Below are 13,923 nucleotides of genomic sequence, written 5' to 3'. Positions count from 1 at the left end.
AATAAGAATAAAAAAAAGTATATAAAAAAGGACCGCTAAAATTTGGTTGAACTGTTTATTTTCAATCATCGGTCTTATTAAATCATTTGAACAAAAGCCACTACAGTTTCATAGCACAAAAACCAAACTGAAAACATAACAGCAAGCAGGCTACAAATCTTGACAAACTAAAAGCAGTGAGAATTAAGGTAGTAACTGAAAACAGCATTAATGAGAGAGAGTGTGTGCATGTGTGTGTGTGTGTGTGTGTGTGGGAGCCCAGAGATGCTGGGATAAGCTCCAGCCCTCTATCACCCTACAGAGGATAAGCAGAATGTATGGATGAACACAGTATTCCCTTAACTGGATGATTTTGGAAGAATTTACATAAAGATGATCAATCACTGTAGACTATTGTTAAGCTACAACCATCTTACATAATGAACTGCCTGACTGATAAGTCTAACTTTATCTACGAGCCACAAGCTCAAGAAGAGTTGAGGCAATCTTGTCAAGACTGGTGGAGCTGGACGCTTCTGGAGGTGGCGAGGATGACGGGTGGAACGGGTCGTAGGGTTCGTCGCCTGGTTGATAGTCACTCAGATGAGACCGCTGCTGTGTTCTCCCAGCATACATCCTTGATTCTTCTTGTTGAGAGATTGGTTGGAAGTGAACGGGATGCTTGCCAAAGCTCTCTGAAAGCAAGATAATCATGAAGAATCAATCAGGAGTTTATATAGATGTTATATTCAAAAACACTTAAAAACACTGTAATGACAAGGTTATTCCTCGTCATCTGCTCCTAAGGAAGACAAAAAAACCATATGAAAAAATTGCATGTATGACTACCTTGATAACCCCTCTCAACATCTTCCTGGCCTCTGTTCTCATAACGCTCTGATGAACGCCCCCAGTTTCTTTCAGGATCCACATTTCCAAAGCCAATGTAATCATCTTCATAATATCTTGTTTCTTGAGTACTTCTTGAAGCTTCTGCTCTTGAATATTCTTCAAAATGTTGTTCCTTTTGTCTAGGATCTTCATGATAACGTCTCCTCTCGCGGGGAAGATCTCGTGGGGTCTCTTGTATCATAGTCGTTTGAAATTCTCTGGGATCATTGGCATATGGCCTTGCTTCTTGAAGACCACTGGGATAATCATCAAATCGTTTTGACTCTTTGTAATCATCTTCATAATGTCTGGTCTCGCTAAGACTTCTGGGGTCATCCCCAATTTGTCGGACCTCTCGAAACATTCTAGGGTCATCTCCATATTGTCTGGATTCTTGGAAACTTCTGGGATCATCATCGTATCGTCTGGTCTCTTGGAAACCTCTCTTTTCTAAATGCATGCCATCTGGATCATCCCGTGTCTGCTCTACCCCTCTATGATCACTGACAGGCTGTGAAGTATGGCCCTTTAGATGAAGGACGACAAATAGAGAACAATTATTTAGACAATTAAATGAAAATCATTCTTAGCAGATAGCACGGTGCTTACCCCAGCACTTCTGGATTTGTTTTCTTGAAACTCCTTCAAAACGGTGCACAGCCTTTCTTTAAGAAATCTGGCTTCGTCCATATTATCAATCTTGATGTCACTCTGTAAGTGAAACAGAATATGTTCAAATGAAAACTCCAGTTTATCAGTTTATAAGTCTTTCTCTTGTTTGTCAAATATTCTCCACTCACAAGTATGTCCAGAACATTTTCCTGTTTCGGATTAAGATGGGATGTACTTCCAGAATCCACAAATTGGTTATTAAACGACTGAAAAAAAACAAAACAATAAGTATTCCAACAAACACTAAGTTAATTTATATCTCACCAATATAATGGAGCTACATTTGGTTAGTGCATAGTCTAGCCACAGTCTATATCTGACTACTGAAGTATATATGACACAATGTGAGATTAAACATTTGAAACACTGAATACATATGGCACATTAATCTGTCTTGAATGTGAAGAATGTAGTTTACCAACTGTAGTTTAATTAATGTGAATACAGTCCATGCTAAAAACAAAGAACAGCTTCAATCACACTATCTGCTAACGTTAAGGTAAAAATGAGTGAATTTCTCTTGTATTCCTTCTAAAATCACTGGAATCTGTCTGCAATATTATTGCAGTATTAGTCTGACTTCACAGAAATGGACTAAAGCGTTTGAATGACATCTTAACAAGCCAAATTGCTTTAGCCCAATTAAAATGCACGTAAATTAAACCATGATAAAGTATATCATAGGAATAGCTATACAACATATTTAAATAAACAAGTTATCTTGAAGTAGAACATTTAATACACGATTGATTTGAGTGTAAATAAGAGTAACTGTCTTTGCAGTTTTACCGGAGGATTTGCTCTAAACGGTGCTCCTCTTGGTTGCTCTTTTAGGGTGGATTTATTTGAATGTCTGAAAAGAGAATTTAGTAAAAAGAAAAAAAGAAAATAAAGAGGAAACATGAAACACAACAGCCTTATGTAAACTGGTGTAAAAATACACCCACCAAATTTCATAATATTTAGCAACAATTATGATTATGAAAGGATCAACCCGTCACCTCGAATGAGCGAGTGCGATTTCCTCTGCGGTAGCATCAGAGAATCTGCTCTTCTTTTTCTTTTTAGCTGGAACTGCTTCGTGTGAATATGTTCTTGGATCTCTGGGTTCAAACATAGGGGGGTAACCTTGTACCTCATTAGCTTTGTCCCAAGGCCTGCTGTGCATTTCTCTCACAGTCCCCCTTTTCTCCTCATTGAAGTTACTTCCATGCATTGACATGGGGTTCATGTCAGGATTTCTCTCTTCATAACTTGCATACTGCCTAACTTCCATTTGCTCTTTCTGATATTCTGATGCTGCCGGGCGGATTCGGAGGTCTTTGTCATTGAATCGGTTTGTTTTACCTCCTGGGAACTGTCCTCTGCTAAGACTTTCTCCTTCATAGTCTTCTTGAAGTCTCCGTCCACCCTGGTCTGCATAGGGCCTAGTATGCATTTCTCTTTCAGCTCTTTCAGGATAATCATCACCTTGTGAGTATCTTCCTCTAATGTCAGCATCTTCGTAAGGTTCTTGATATCGGATTTCTTCTGGATACAACTGTTGGTGGATTGCGTGACTTGGATTATTAGGTCTACTGTACTGTTCATACTCATCGCCTGTATAATAGGGTCTTCCGTGTCGGTCTTCATCCAGGTACGTCTGTTTTTTAACCTGTTCAGGGAAAGGAGGCTTCCTAAGAGAGTCTTGTTCATAGTAGTGTTGTTCATGAACACTAGCCCGTGAATCACTTCCTGCTTGTTAGGGTAAAAAAAAAAAAAAAAAGTAAGCTTCACACACACAAAAAAGTTTTAGTCTATGAAAAACCAGCTGGTGATTGAAATGTCAAATATTCACCTTGAAAAACTTTTCTGAATTTCTCTTGAGGTCTTTTGAGTGCCTAAAATGAAATTACAGATAAATATTAATTAAAATTTCTATGCGTTCTTTTCAAAACTCCTCAAAATAATCCATTTTACAAGCAGCAAATCCACTGAGAGTATAATACCACTGGCTTTCCCCATCCCTCCTGCTTTTCGACCACTGCAGCTTTAGCTCTGGCAACGAGACCTGGCTGTTTCTGGTTGTTGTCTTGCCATGTCACCAAGTCTGGTCTTTTCAGCTCCTGCCAAGATAGATCAAATTTAAACTATTTCACTCCGAACAGTGGAAGGGTAAAAGTAGCAAGGAACAAAGTCACCATACCAAGTATTTTTGTCTGTGTTTACGTCCAACAATATGGGCCACCATGCTGTAAAGGTCCATCTCCACGACACACATTCGGCACTTGTACTTCAACACAGTTTTGCCATCGTCAGCGAGATGATCTGGAATCTGTATCAGGGAGTTGAGACCTGAACAAAAAAATAAGTTAGAGTGAGTGGTGTATTTTCAAGTGAAAAGATATTTTGAGAATGTCTCAGTACTTTTCTTAGCCATAAAATAAAAGTCAGTGGGGTCCAAATTCCAAATGTTTTTTTTTGGATCCCACTGGAAAAAGAACAGTTGAAATGGTTTACAAATCATCTTCTTTCAGTCTAGGTGACATGAGGTGGAGTGAGTAAATGATGACAAAACGTTTGGGTTAATTTATTCCTTTAAGACCACTTTACTCTTTATTTTAATTGTATGTTAATTTTGAATGGTTTTGAAATCGTCCTACCAATGATGGGCTCATCAAGTTTCAGGTATTCCAAATATTCGACTATGTCATTCCATTCTGGCAGTCGAGGTTGTCTCGGAATCTCTCCTATAAGGACACAATTAGCTCATAAAACATGATCACTTCAGAAGTTAAAAAAGAAAGAAAAATACACGAAATAATATACAGTGCACTCCATAAGTATTGGAACATTAAAGACAACATTGCTTTCTCTGCTGTGGAGTCAAGTTATTTGCAAATATGATTAAAAGATAAATAAGCAACAAAACTACAATGTCACATTTTATTATTAGATCTTTCGACACATACATAATCTGTCGAAAGATCTAATTTTTTTTTCTAATTTTGTGATGTGAGCATAAGTATTGGAACAGTTGATTTAAGGCAGATGTAAAAGATTAAAAGCTAATATTTAGTTGCAGATCCCTTGCATGCAATCAGAGCAGTGAGTCTGCAGTCCATAGACATCACCAGACTCTTGGTCTTATGCTTTGAAATGCCTTTTCAGCCTTTAATGCAGCCAATTCTAACGGTTGCTTGTTTTGGGGAGGTTTTGCCTTTAGTCTCCTCTTCAGATGGTAAACTTAATGTTCAGTCAGATTTAAATCTGGAGATTGATTTGGGGAATTTAAGACTTTACATTTCTTTGCCCTGATAAATTCCTTGACTGAATTGGGAGTGTGTTTTGGGTCATTCTGCTGATCCAATATGAAGTGCTTTCTAATGAGTTTGGTGGCATTTTCTTGAATATTGGTAGCCAAGATGATTTTGTACCCTTCCAAATTCAGTCTGCTACTGCCATCATACATTAAGTCATCATTAATATTCCAAAATTCCAAGTGATCCAGTTCTAGAGACAGCCATGCATGCCCATGCCATGACACCACCTCCACCAAGCTTTACAGATGAAGTTGTATGCTTAGGATCATTTTCAGTTCCCTTTTTTTTCCTTCACACCTTTGCTTTCCAATCACTTAGATAAAGGTTAATCTCGGAGTTCGACTCGGTCCATCGACTCAGTTCCAAAACACTGCTGGCTCACATTTATGAAGAATCTTGCCTTCTATTTTTGGTGCTGATCAGAAGTTTGCATCTTACTGTGTAGCTTCTGTAATTCTGTGACAAATTCTCCTGTGGACTGTAGATTGACAGAGCATCACCCCCGCTTTCTGGTTGTTGGTGATTTTACAGACATGCATTTTAAGGTCAGTAGTCATCAACTACGGTTGTTTATCTCAGCCGTTTAGGTCGTTCTTGGTTGCTGATGTCACCAGTAGTTTACAAACTCTTGATTTCTCCTTTGTTTTTCCTATAGTTCTAATTGGCTTCCACTTTACTTTATGCATCCAAACTGCTTGCTTTTCTTTCAGAGTCGACTTCCTCGTCTTCATCCTGGTTTGTGTGTCATCATCGAATGCAAGAATGTAGAAGCAATGGATATAACGGATTAGACACATTCCCTGCTTTAATATCTGAAGAATTAATGCAACAGGACACAGCTGAACACTTAGAAAGACCTGTGAGCCAACTGTTCCAATACATATGCTCACATCAGATAGGGAGATGAAACAAAGTGCTGATCTTCTTAGCTGGTAAAACATGTTTGTGTTGAATCATCCAATGATAAAATGTGACATTTTGTAGTTTTGTCTCATATTCATCTTTTAATCATATTTACAGACTTCTTGACTATACAGCAAACAGAACCATTTTGTCTTTACTGTTCCAATACTTATGGAGGGCACTGTATATTCTTAATGTCTGAAAGATCCTATATTTATTCTACTGCAGCAGAATCTGCAAAATATGTCTGAAATATGTCTGGTGCATTGTCATGTGTTACGTTATTATAAGCGGTATCTACCTGTTCAAACAGGTCAGATCACAGAAAAATGATTGTTTTTTTGGTACAAATTCACCAGTGTTTTAACCTTTTGTGGAAATGTTTCCACAAATCAGCTGTTGAAGGCTCCTCTCGGTGTTAAAACAAAATGTTGGTATTTGCTTCTATTTGACCTACTATCAAACAGACAAAATTCATTTCCACAAATATTGTTTCTGCTTTAAGGCCGTTGATCTAGCTCTGAGGCTTTTTTGCAGGTAAAGTAGTTCTTGAGTCATCCTTTGAACTGGTTTATAATGGCTACGTCCACCATATCTGTGCTGAAACCTCACATTTCCATTAGAATCCAGGGAGTCCAGCCAATTTTTAATCTTGCATGACAGACACCACTTGATGAAAGAAAATCTGATCTTGAAATGTGGAATAATGCTGAAACAAGACCAAACTGTCCAATCCATATGGGCATCTCTGGAATCTATGAAGCTTTGGGAAAATCCTCCAGCATCCAGCAAAGTGATCTTTCATGGTGCAAGAAACAGGCTTGGTGATGAGCTGGTACACCGATTGTACTAGCATTTACAAATTGCTATGGCAAAACAGTATCCCCAGGATTGTGACCAAACCAGATGCTATAGAATTTCATACTTATCCACCTGTGATACTGTCCATACACATAATGTGTATGGCATGCCTCTCGTGTTCTCCTCAATGCCTGCTTTGGTAATCACCAATTTGTACGGGGACACTTTGAAGTTGGAAAAAAAACAAATCTGCTGAGCACACTGGAAGCACTGTCCTATTTAAAACATGTATGATGTCTTTGGGGTTAATCAAGTTAACCATCTCAAAGTGAACATAAAAAAAAAGAAAAAACCTATTGCAGGGCACAAACAATGAATTGAACCATAAAGTCCTGAGAGTTAAAATATTAAAGATCTATGTGCACGTCATCATTAATATTTTTTTAAACATGTCCTCATAATCTTTAAATCAAAAACATAATTGCAACAAAGTACACATCAGAGAAGAGAGGGCAGGGTGCTAAGGTTGTCCAATAGTGAAACTAGTTTCATTACTTCAACACAACAACCTGACATGAAACGATCGCAGCGATTTATCAAATCCTGATAAACAAACTCAAGCCCCATTTTTTTTCTCATTCAAGAAGCCGTTTCACTCGGATGCGTGGTATTATAGGAAAGAAAGGAAGGTTGCATTTTCCATTTAAAGTTGAAAAACCCATGTTTCCTTTAAAATCCTGTAATGGATACAGGTCTTACTCTTTGAATAACAAAAAAATGTTATTCTTTTTTATTTAATCTTCCATGGTTTCACTGCAACCATGAAAAATCCACTTAATGGATAAAAAAAAAATCCAGGTTTGTGTGATTCCAACATGTTTAGGTTTCTTTTTTGTCTCAAAATCCATCACAGACCAAAAAAGAAAAAAATGTCTTCTAGGTCTTCAGTTCTTGTGATGATTCCTACCATCAGTGCTGAATCCTGTGAGATTTATAGCTGTAATGTCCACACATTTTAATGAGAGAAGGACATCCTTCTCTAAGGAAACTCTTCGGAACTTATGAGATGACACCTGACAATCTGGATACTTACAAACTCCTTGAGATTTCGGTTGAATTTCCTGACATGATACAGTATATGTGCTTTTAAATAGCACATAAATGTCAAAATAATCTTTTTCACAAATAAATCAATTTGACTTCGGGACATTTCATATAATCTTATGACATTGATGATAACTCTGTCTGAACAAAATTTGATCTGACTTGTTTTAATTTATTTTATCACATTAAGAACTAAATCACAGGAATATCATAAACTCATGTGTTTCACTAAATCCAATAGAATCAGGGACCGTGAGATGCCTAGACAATAGAAGTAATTCTGGATAAAGTTGTAACTTTTACTACTTACCTTGTGAAGCTAGGGTGTCCTCTTTCTTTGAAGAGATAAACAGTGGAGGAAAAACAGGCACAGGTGATTATACATTTAACTTATGTGCACTTCATAGGACCTACTTGCAATGCTGAAATAAAGTAAACACAGATTAATAACACACAAGCAACAAAGTGTTGTGATGGTAGATAGTCCACGCCCCAATAGGGGAGACCTTCTTTTACCATTGGGCTTTTGATTAAGGCACTTTACCCCAGGTGCTCTGTGGAAACCATACTGTGCCTCATTCTGGACAAAAAGATCAAGTTTGAAGAACCGCAAGTACAGTTAAGATGAAGGAAGCATTGGGTGTGGGAAAATGAACCCCAAAGTTTCCAGAAAAAAAACTACAAGGTTGGTTTTCACTCGTTCATGAGAGGAACTGAAATGAATGATGAGGCATTTCACAAAAGTAACATGCCATGGTGGAACTGGAAAAGCTCAAAATAAAAAAAAAATCTGAATGAGAAAGTTCAGAGTCCAGTCAGAACATACTTGATACAAGTCATTCAAAATAACAAACATGAAAATGTGTTCCTGGATTTAAGCTGGACTCTGTGCCATTTTATAAAACAACCAAGCTACTAAGTGATAACAGAAATACATATGGATTATTTACTGTCCAGCCCTTAGCAGCCAGTAGCTATAATGGCACAGCAGTCTCCACAAAGTATACTCAAAACAGATATAACATGGGAAGATGTGTATGGTCGGAATTCCCATTTGACCAAAGATAAGTACAACTATTTCCAAAGCACAAATCTGAAATCAAGCTGAATATGTGATTGTGCTTGAGGAGTGTCACTCAAGTATCTTTCAAAGATTCAACGGCAAGAATCTCACAAGCTTTGGAAGAGCTGAAAAAGCTGGAAAAGCTGTGCAGACAGACTCCTGGAAACATTGTGGCCAGCCAATCAGACTGGAACTGGTAGATTTGGACAACTCCTGCCATTTAGCAGTCTAGAAAAGGAGCTTGTCTTCTTGCTGGACCAACAACAGCCATATTGGCTATAGGCTGTCAAACTACAGCACATTTTAGTGCAGATGACAACTATTTGGTTAGTGTGAGGATGCCCTCAGACTAAAATTACAAACAAATAAGAGCTCTTGAATCTTCTCAAATAGACAGAAGTGTACAAGAGTATACTTCTTGTTTCAGGCAGCTCCATCTGTTCTGGAGATTGAAGATCCATGACAAGGGTTCCATGACAAATCCAAACAAGGGTTCGGGGATCGAAACCATTGTTGAAGCAAAAAGATAAACCTCTAAAATGATAAAGTGCATTTGGTTCTCAAAATGGAATGTATTCACACTGGTATCTTACTGTCTAACAGTAAAGACAAAGACAAAACAAACTGTAATCAAACAGTCCAAAACACCCCAGTGTCCACACAACTCCTCCTAATTTGCTTTAAAAGCAGAAGAACAAGCAGTTTTTTTTATGGACAGGTAAAGAAATTCAGACATAACCCGTATACTGTGTATACAGTGTCTAAGACAAGAAATGAACAGGCAAAATGTTGTTCGCTGGTTGACCTCGATTTCTTAGAAATCCTACAGTTGAATAAGGCAGAAAAGTGAGTAAAACAACACATTGAAATATTATGATCTGAAACCACTTAAAATATATTAGAAATGATACTTCAAAACATTTAAATATAAAATTATATGTACTTAGTCAACAAATTTGGAAAAAATTAATATTTTCAATGGTGATAAAATCCTTTTATTATCACAAAGGATGCATTTATTTGGTCATAAATACAATAAAACATACTGTGAAATCAATTTGAAAGAATCGTTTCTATTTACTAATTTTAAATGTATTCCTGTGATGGAAGAGCTTAATTTTAAGCAGCCTGTTCCACGTTTCTTAAAAACTCAATTGAATATGCTGATTTTCTGTTTGGTTATTGTCAATTATTATTAGTACTTTCAGTCACACACTGGATTTTCTCTCCTTACCTTCAAATGTTGTAAAGTGGTCACGTGGATTTTGTAATGAGTGTCTCCCCGTATTCTTTTATTGCAGATCTGAGGACAACATTTGAACAACATTTATCGATAGTCCCACAGAGTTAGGTCAATGAATTTACATGGTGTTAATTAAAAGGGGAAACATGAATAACATTGTTTGCACTAAGGGTCATAATGAGACCGGTTTACCGTGCAGTCGATGAAGCTGTTGGCCTGCTCGTCGTCGTACACAGTCAGTAAATCGGCCATCTTTCCTAACTAAAATAAGACATTGTTGTGTTATTGAGTGAGTGCTATTCCTATAGTATGTTTTTGGTCAAGCAATGCAAAATAAATGCAGCAAAGAAAACATGAATCAAGTAAACGTATTAGGCTTTGCATTTTAAATACATCTAATGTTACGTAATAAATAATATTTGCGACGCACCTAACGTTGCCTCGCCTGCAAAAGATTTAGCACACGATTAGCGAATTAGTGATCTGCGCTTTTAGTGCACTCAACATGAAACTATTGTGTTCAAATTATCCTTCTTCTTTCCAATTACTTCTTGGGGAAAAAAAAATCTACGTTAATAAACAAAAATGCTCTAACGCAAATGTTCCCCGGTTAGGCCGCTTCCTTAGTCCTCGACTTCTTCTCTGGTACAATTCTCTTTGCTCCAAAATCTTTCGCACCACCTAGTGGATGGATGAAAAATACTGCTTCAAAAAAAAAAAAAAGTGTTGTTCCCAACCTGTATGACTTTTTTTTTTCGTGGAACATAAAATTATATATTATGTACAATGGTGACCGAGACACATTCTGTTAGTGTTTAACATATTCTTGTGTGTTTCACTGAAGACATTCATACAGGTTTGGGCAAAACAGACTGATTTCCATATAGATGAGCTAGAATCAGCATCAAATGCAGCACACATTGGTTACCTGAATGCTACACATTGGTGCACATACAGTTTTCTCCACCAGATGCCAGTGTGATGCAAGAAGTGAAGGCTTCATAAAATTTCCCACAGACAACAGTGAAAAATACAATACAGTAATTCCACTGACAAACAGAAATGTTTTTTTAAACATTATGCTCTACTCTTTTTTTACAGTTTAATTTAAAAAGATTGATAAAATTATCAAATAAAAAAGCAACAAGATTTATTTTAAAGCATGCATACATAGCAGCATAGGCAAACTTATATTGATCTGGGCTTGTGTTCATGTTTGAAACCTGAGATAGTGGAACATGTGGTGCTTTCGTGTAGAAAATATGACCTACAAAGACAAGATCTATACAGAGAATTGTGAGAAATTAGTTTGGAAGAAATATCTCTGAAAAGTATTTTAGAAGTAGGGGTAAGCAAAAACAGAATTTCTTGCTTAAGTCTTTTTACATTTTTATAGACTCTGGACTGTATAAAAGGATATAGTGAAATGGCATAATAGATCCATAGATGACGGCAATGCAACTTATTGGATGCCGGCTGCCGTAAAATCCCATAGAAGAAGAAGAAGTATATTGATCTGAGAAACTGATTTTTAATGTTAGATTTGACCTGCATTAAAAGCCAATACAAACTGGATACAGGTCTAAAGATTCCCTAAAGAAATTATATATATAACCTATATTTATAACTCTTAATGTATATCACAATTAACATGAAAAAATAAAAAAATAAAAAAGCAACCTTTTTCTGCATAATTTCAGTTACCTTTAGAATTTCATAATATCTCATGTTTTATAGCAATGAATGTATTATTTAATTAACTTGCAATTAAACAAACTGTGTACTTCAAAATTGTGAAATTCCATTCCTCCTTAAAAAATAAAAAATAAAACAATTGTTGAGTTGCTACAGGTGTTTATGAAGTGTTGTGTTTTTTGTTGCCATGTAGTGTTTTAAGAGAAAACTACAAGGTAGTTTGATTAAAATTGGAGCAGAAATGACCTGAAGAAAATATGAGAGTAAAATTCGAGTGTTCAGTCATTAACAAAATATTGGTGCTCGAGTCACCTCATTATTATGTTTAAATACTACAGCAGAAATGGGTTTTGCAATAAAAACTTTTATCTGAGGTTTGATAGAGATAATCAATTCCAAGAAGACATCTGTGGTACATCAATTTGTACTTTATAATAGATATAGATCATAAGGAGGCTCTGAAGTGTCAAGGGAAATTGGATGTTTCAAAATCCATCATATTCTACCTAGGGGACCCAGTTAAGGTCACTGGAAAGGGAAAAGGCTGCAAAGAGGCATTTTCGGAAGCGGACTCCCGCCCCCTGCCGTCTTTCCTGACTCTAGTCTCCGCTAGGCTCGGGAGAGCCGCCGGCCGGCGCTATTCATTTCTCTTGTTCAAGATGGAGGAGGTTTTGTGATGTTCCCAGCCCTCAGAAGTGATCCCTTTTCCGTCCGTGTCAGATCAATCCTCAGACACAGGGGCGGACTTTTTTTCTAAATCCTTTTGCCTGTGGGGGAAATAAAGAACAACATTAGGATTTGGATATTAGTTTTTTTTTCGTGTTTTTCGCCACAGCCATGAGCTCGGGGGAAGGGGCCGAGGAGGCGGCGAAGGACGCGGCCGATATAGCGACGTTCTTCAAATCTGGTAAGCGACGCTCGCGAGGCTGCTGTGGGACATTGTTTGGTGCACTGTAGGGTGGGTGGGGAAGCTGGATCGCCCTGGACATTTGCAGTCGGTTTTGTACCATATAATGCATTAAGTGCAAAAATCACTACTATGCTGGTCTGACAACTTGCATTAGGTTGAAAATATGGTTTATAACAGCCTGGGTGGAGAAATTTCACTTGGTTGTCGTTAGCTCGTGCGAGCCATTGGTGCTCGTTGGTTAAAGGTTTCTGATAGATATTTACAGAAATCACGTTAATTTCTTATAGCTTTTATCAGCTTAGTCAGTAAGGGATAATAGAGATCATCATGCTAAGTAACTATATTTGGGTCGTGCAACTTATTGATAAAGAGCTTGTAGCTAGAAATAAGGTTAGCTGGAGTGTTGTGCAGGCCACCCTATGCAGAAAAAAAATATACTCACAGATAAACAGTTTTTATCCACAAACCCTCCTATGAATATAGTCTATTATCTTCTTTAGTATTATTTCAATAATTTGGATTTAGAGGCAGACATTAAAATGAGAAGTAAATTCAGAGTGCCAGTTCCATTTATTTATGCCACTTTTAAATGAACTGTTACCCATCGAATATTAATGAAATGCTTCTATTTTCAAACACATAGCCTTATGTTAGTCAGACAGTCAATATTATGTGAAAAATCAGACGGATCTGAGAATCAAAGGTAGTCCGCAATGTAAACAATGACCTGGCGTGGCTTTCTCGAACTGCCTGCTAGCTAGCTAGCACGGTGTGATGGATTTATGTGCTGAAAGACTGTTTCCTACCACATCGCTTAACGTTATAAGGCTGTTATTAACCTAAAAGATATCCGCAGTCACGATTGTGGTTATTTCGGTTAGATTTAGCCACCAGACAGGGTTGCTCTGTTCCCTGATTGACTCGTGTAGCATTTGGTTGCTAAGTTAGCAAAGCTATTCCAGAAAGATTGATGACATAATTACCTTGTCTTGAACTAGCATATGGAATATTTGATTAATTTGAATCAAATATTAGATTGCTTTTATGTCTTTGAAGATGTAATGAGGTGCATACAGGAAAACAGATAGCTTTCTGATAATGAAGCTGTATACAGGATTGTATAATAACTATATAGAGAATGACACATATCTTACTGTTTTTCTGATAGCAGGATCTACAAGCCCTGGTTAATCATTCACAAGATATATTTAAATGCTTCTGCAGACTGCATCAAGGAAATATTTAGCACAAGACTAGGTCACAAAGTCCTATCCTGAAGAAAACAACATCTTAAACCAGCCTGAGCTGGATTGTTGGTGTTCCAGCCTGGTCAGGCTGGTTTCACATGGATTCTGGGACC

The 13,923-nt window shown here is 37.2% G+C and overlaps 2 protein-coding genes across 12 annotated transcripts in view; one reads left to right on the top strand and one right to left on the bottom strand.

Annotated features, from left to right (window-relative positions):
* Positions 1-41: 41 nt before the first annotated feature.
* Positions 42-10,611, bottom strand: LOC127979029 (uncharacterized). Of its 3 annotated transcripts, none has more exons than XM_052584135.1 (14): positions 10,389-10,611; positions 10,151-10,219; positions 9,950-10,018; positions 7,963-7,987; positions 4,185-4,271; positions 3,728-3,876; positions 3,531-3,647; positions 3,380-3,422; positions 2,544-3,279; positions 2,332-2,395; positions 1,671-1,748; positions 1,480-1,581; positions 829-1,396; positions 42-674 (listed from the first exon to the last, which is right to left on the bottom strand). In XM_052584135.1, exons 2-14 carry the CDS (start codon positions 10,208-10,210, stop codon positions 448-450), a joined length of 2,325 nt encoding a protein of 774 aa, XP_052440095.1. In that variant the 5' UTR covers positions 10,211-10,219; positions 10,389-10,611; the 3' UTR covers positions 42-447. The 3 variants fall into 3 exon arrangements, with proteins under 3 accessions (XP_052440095.1, XP_052440096.1, XP_052440097.1); XM_052584136.1 differs by having other exon boundaries at positions 2,544-3,276; XM_052584137.1 differs by lacking the exons at positions 7,963-7,987; positions 10,389-10,611 and having other exon boundaries at positions 10,151-10,223.
* Positions 10,612-12,286: 1,675 nt separating this feature from the next.
* The window catches only part of trioa (trio Rho guanine nucleotide exchange factor a), a 102,467-nt gene continuing 100,830 nt past the window's right edge, over positions 12,287-13,923 (top strand). For 8 of the 9 annotated variants that reach the window (XM_052584827.1, XM_052584824.1, XM_052584825.1 and 5 more), the window contains exon 1: positions 12,290-12,560. In XM_052584827.1, the coding sequence (XP_052440787.1) occupies positions 12,491-12,560 (70 nt within the window). In that variant the 5' untranslated portion in view covers positions 12,290-12,490. Of the gene's footprint in view, positions 12,561-13,923 lie in introns of all 9 variants that reach the window. The other variant, XM_052584828.1, reaches the window with a different exon arrangement.

This window comes from Carassius gibelio, chromosome B19, assembly GCF_023724105.1.
Source record: "Carassius gibelio isolate Cgi1373 ecotype wild population from Czech Republic chromosome B19, carGib1.2-hapl.c, whole genome shotgun sequence".
NCBI classification, from domain to species: Eukaryota; Metazoa; Chordata; class Actinopteri; order Cypriniformes; family Cyprinidae; genus Carassius; species Carassius gibelio.
This window is presented reverse-complemented; position numbering and strand designations above follow the sequence as displayed.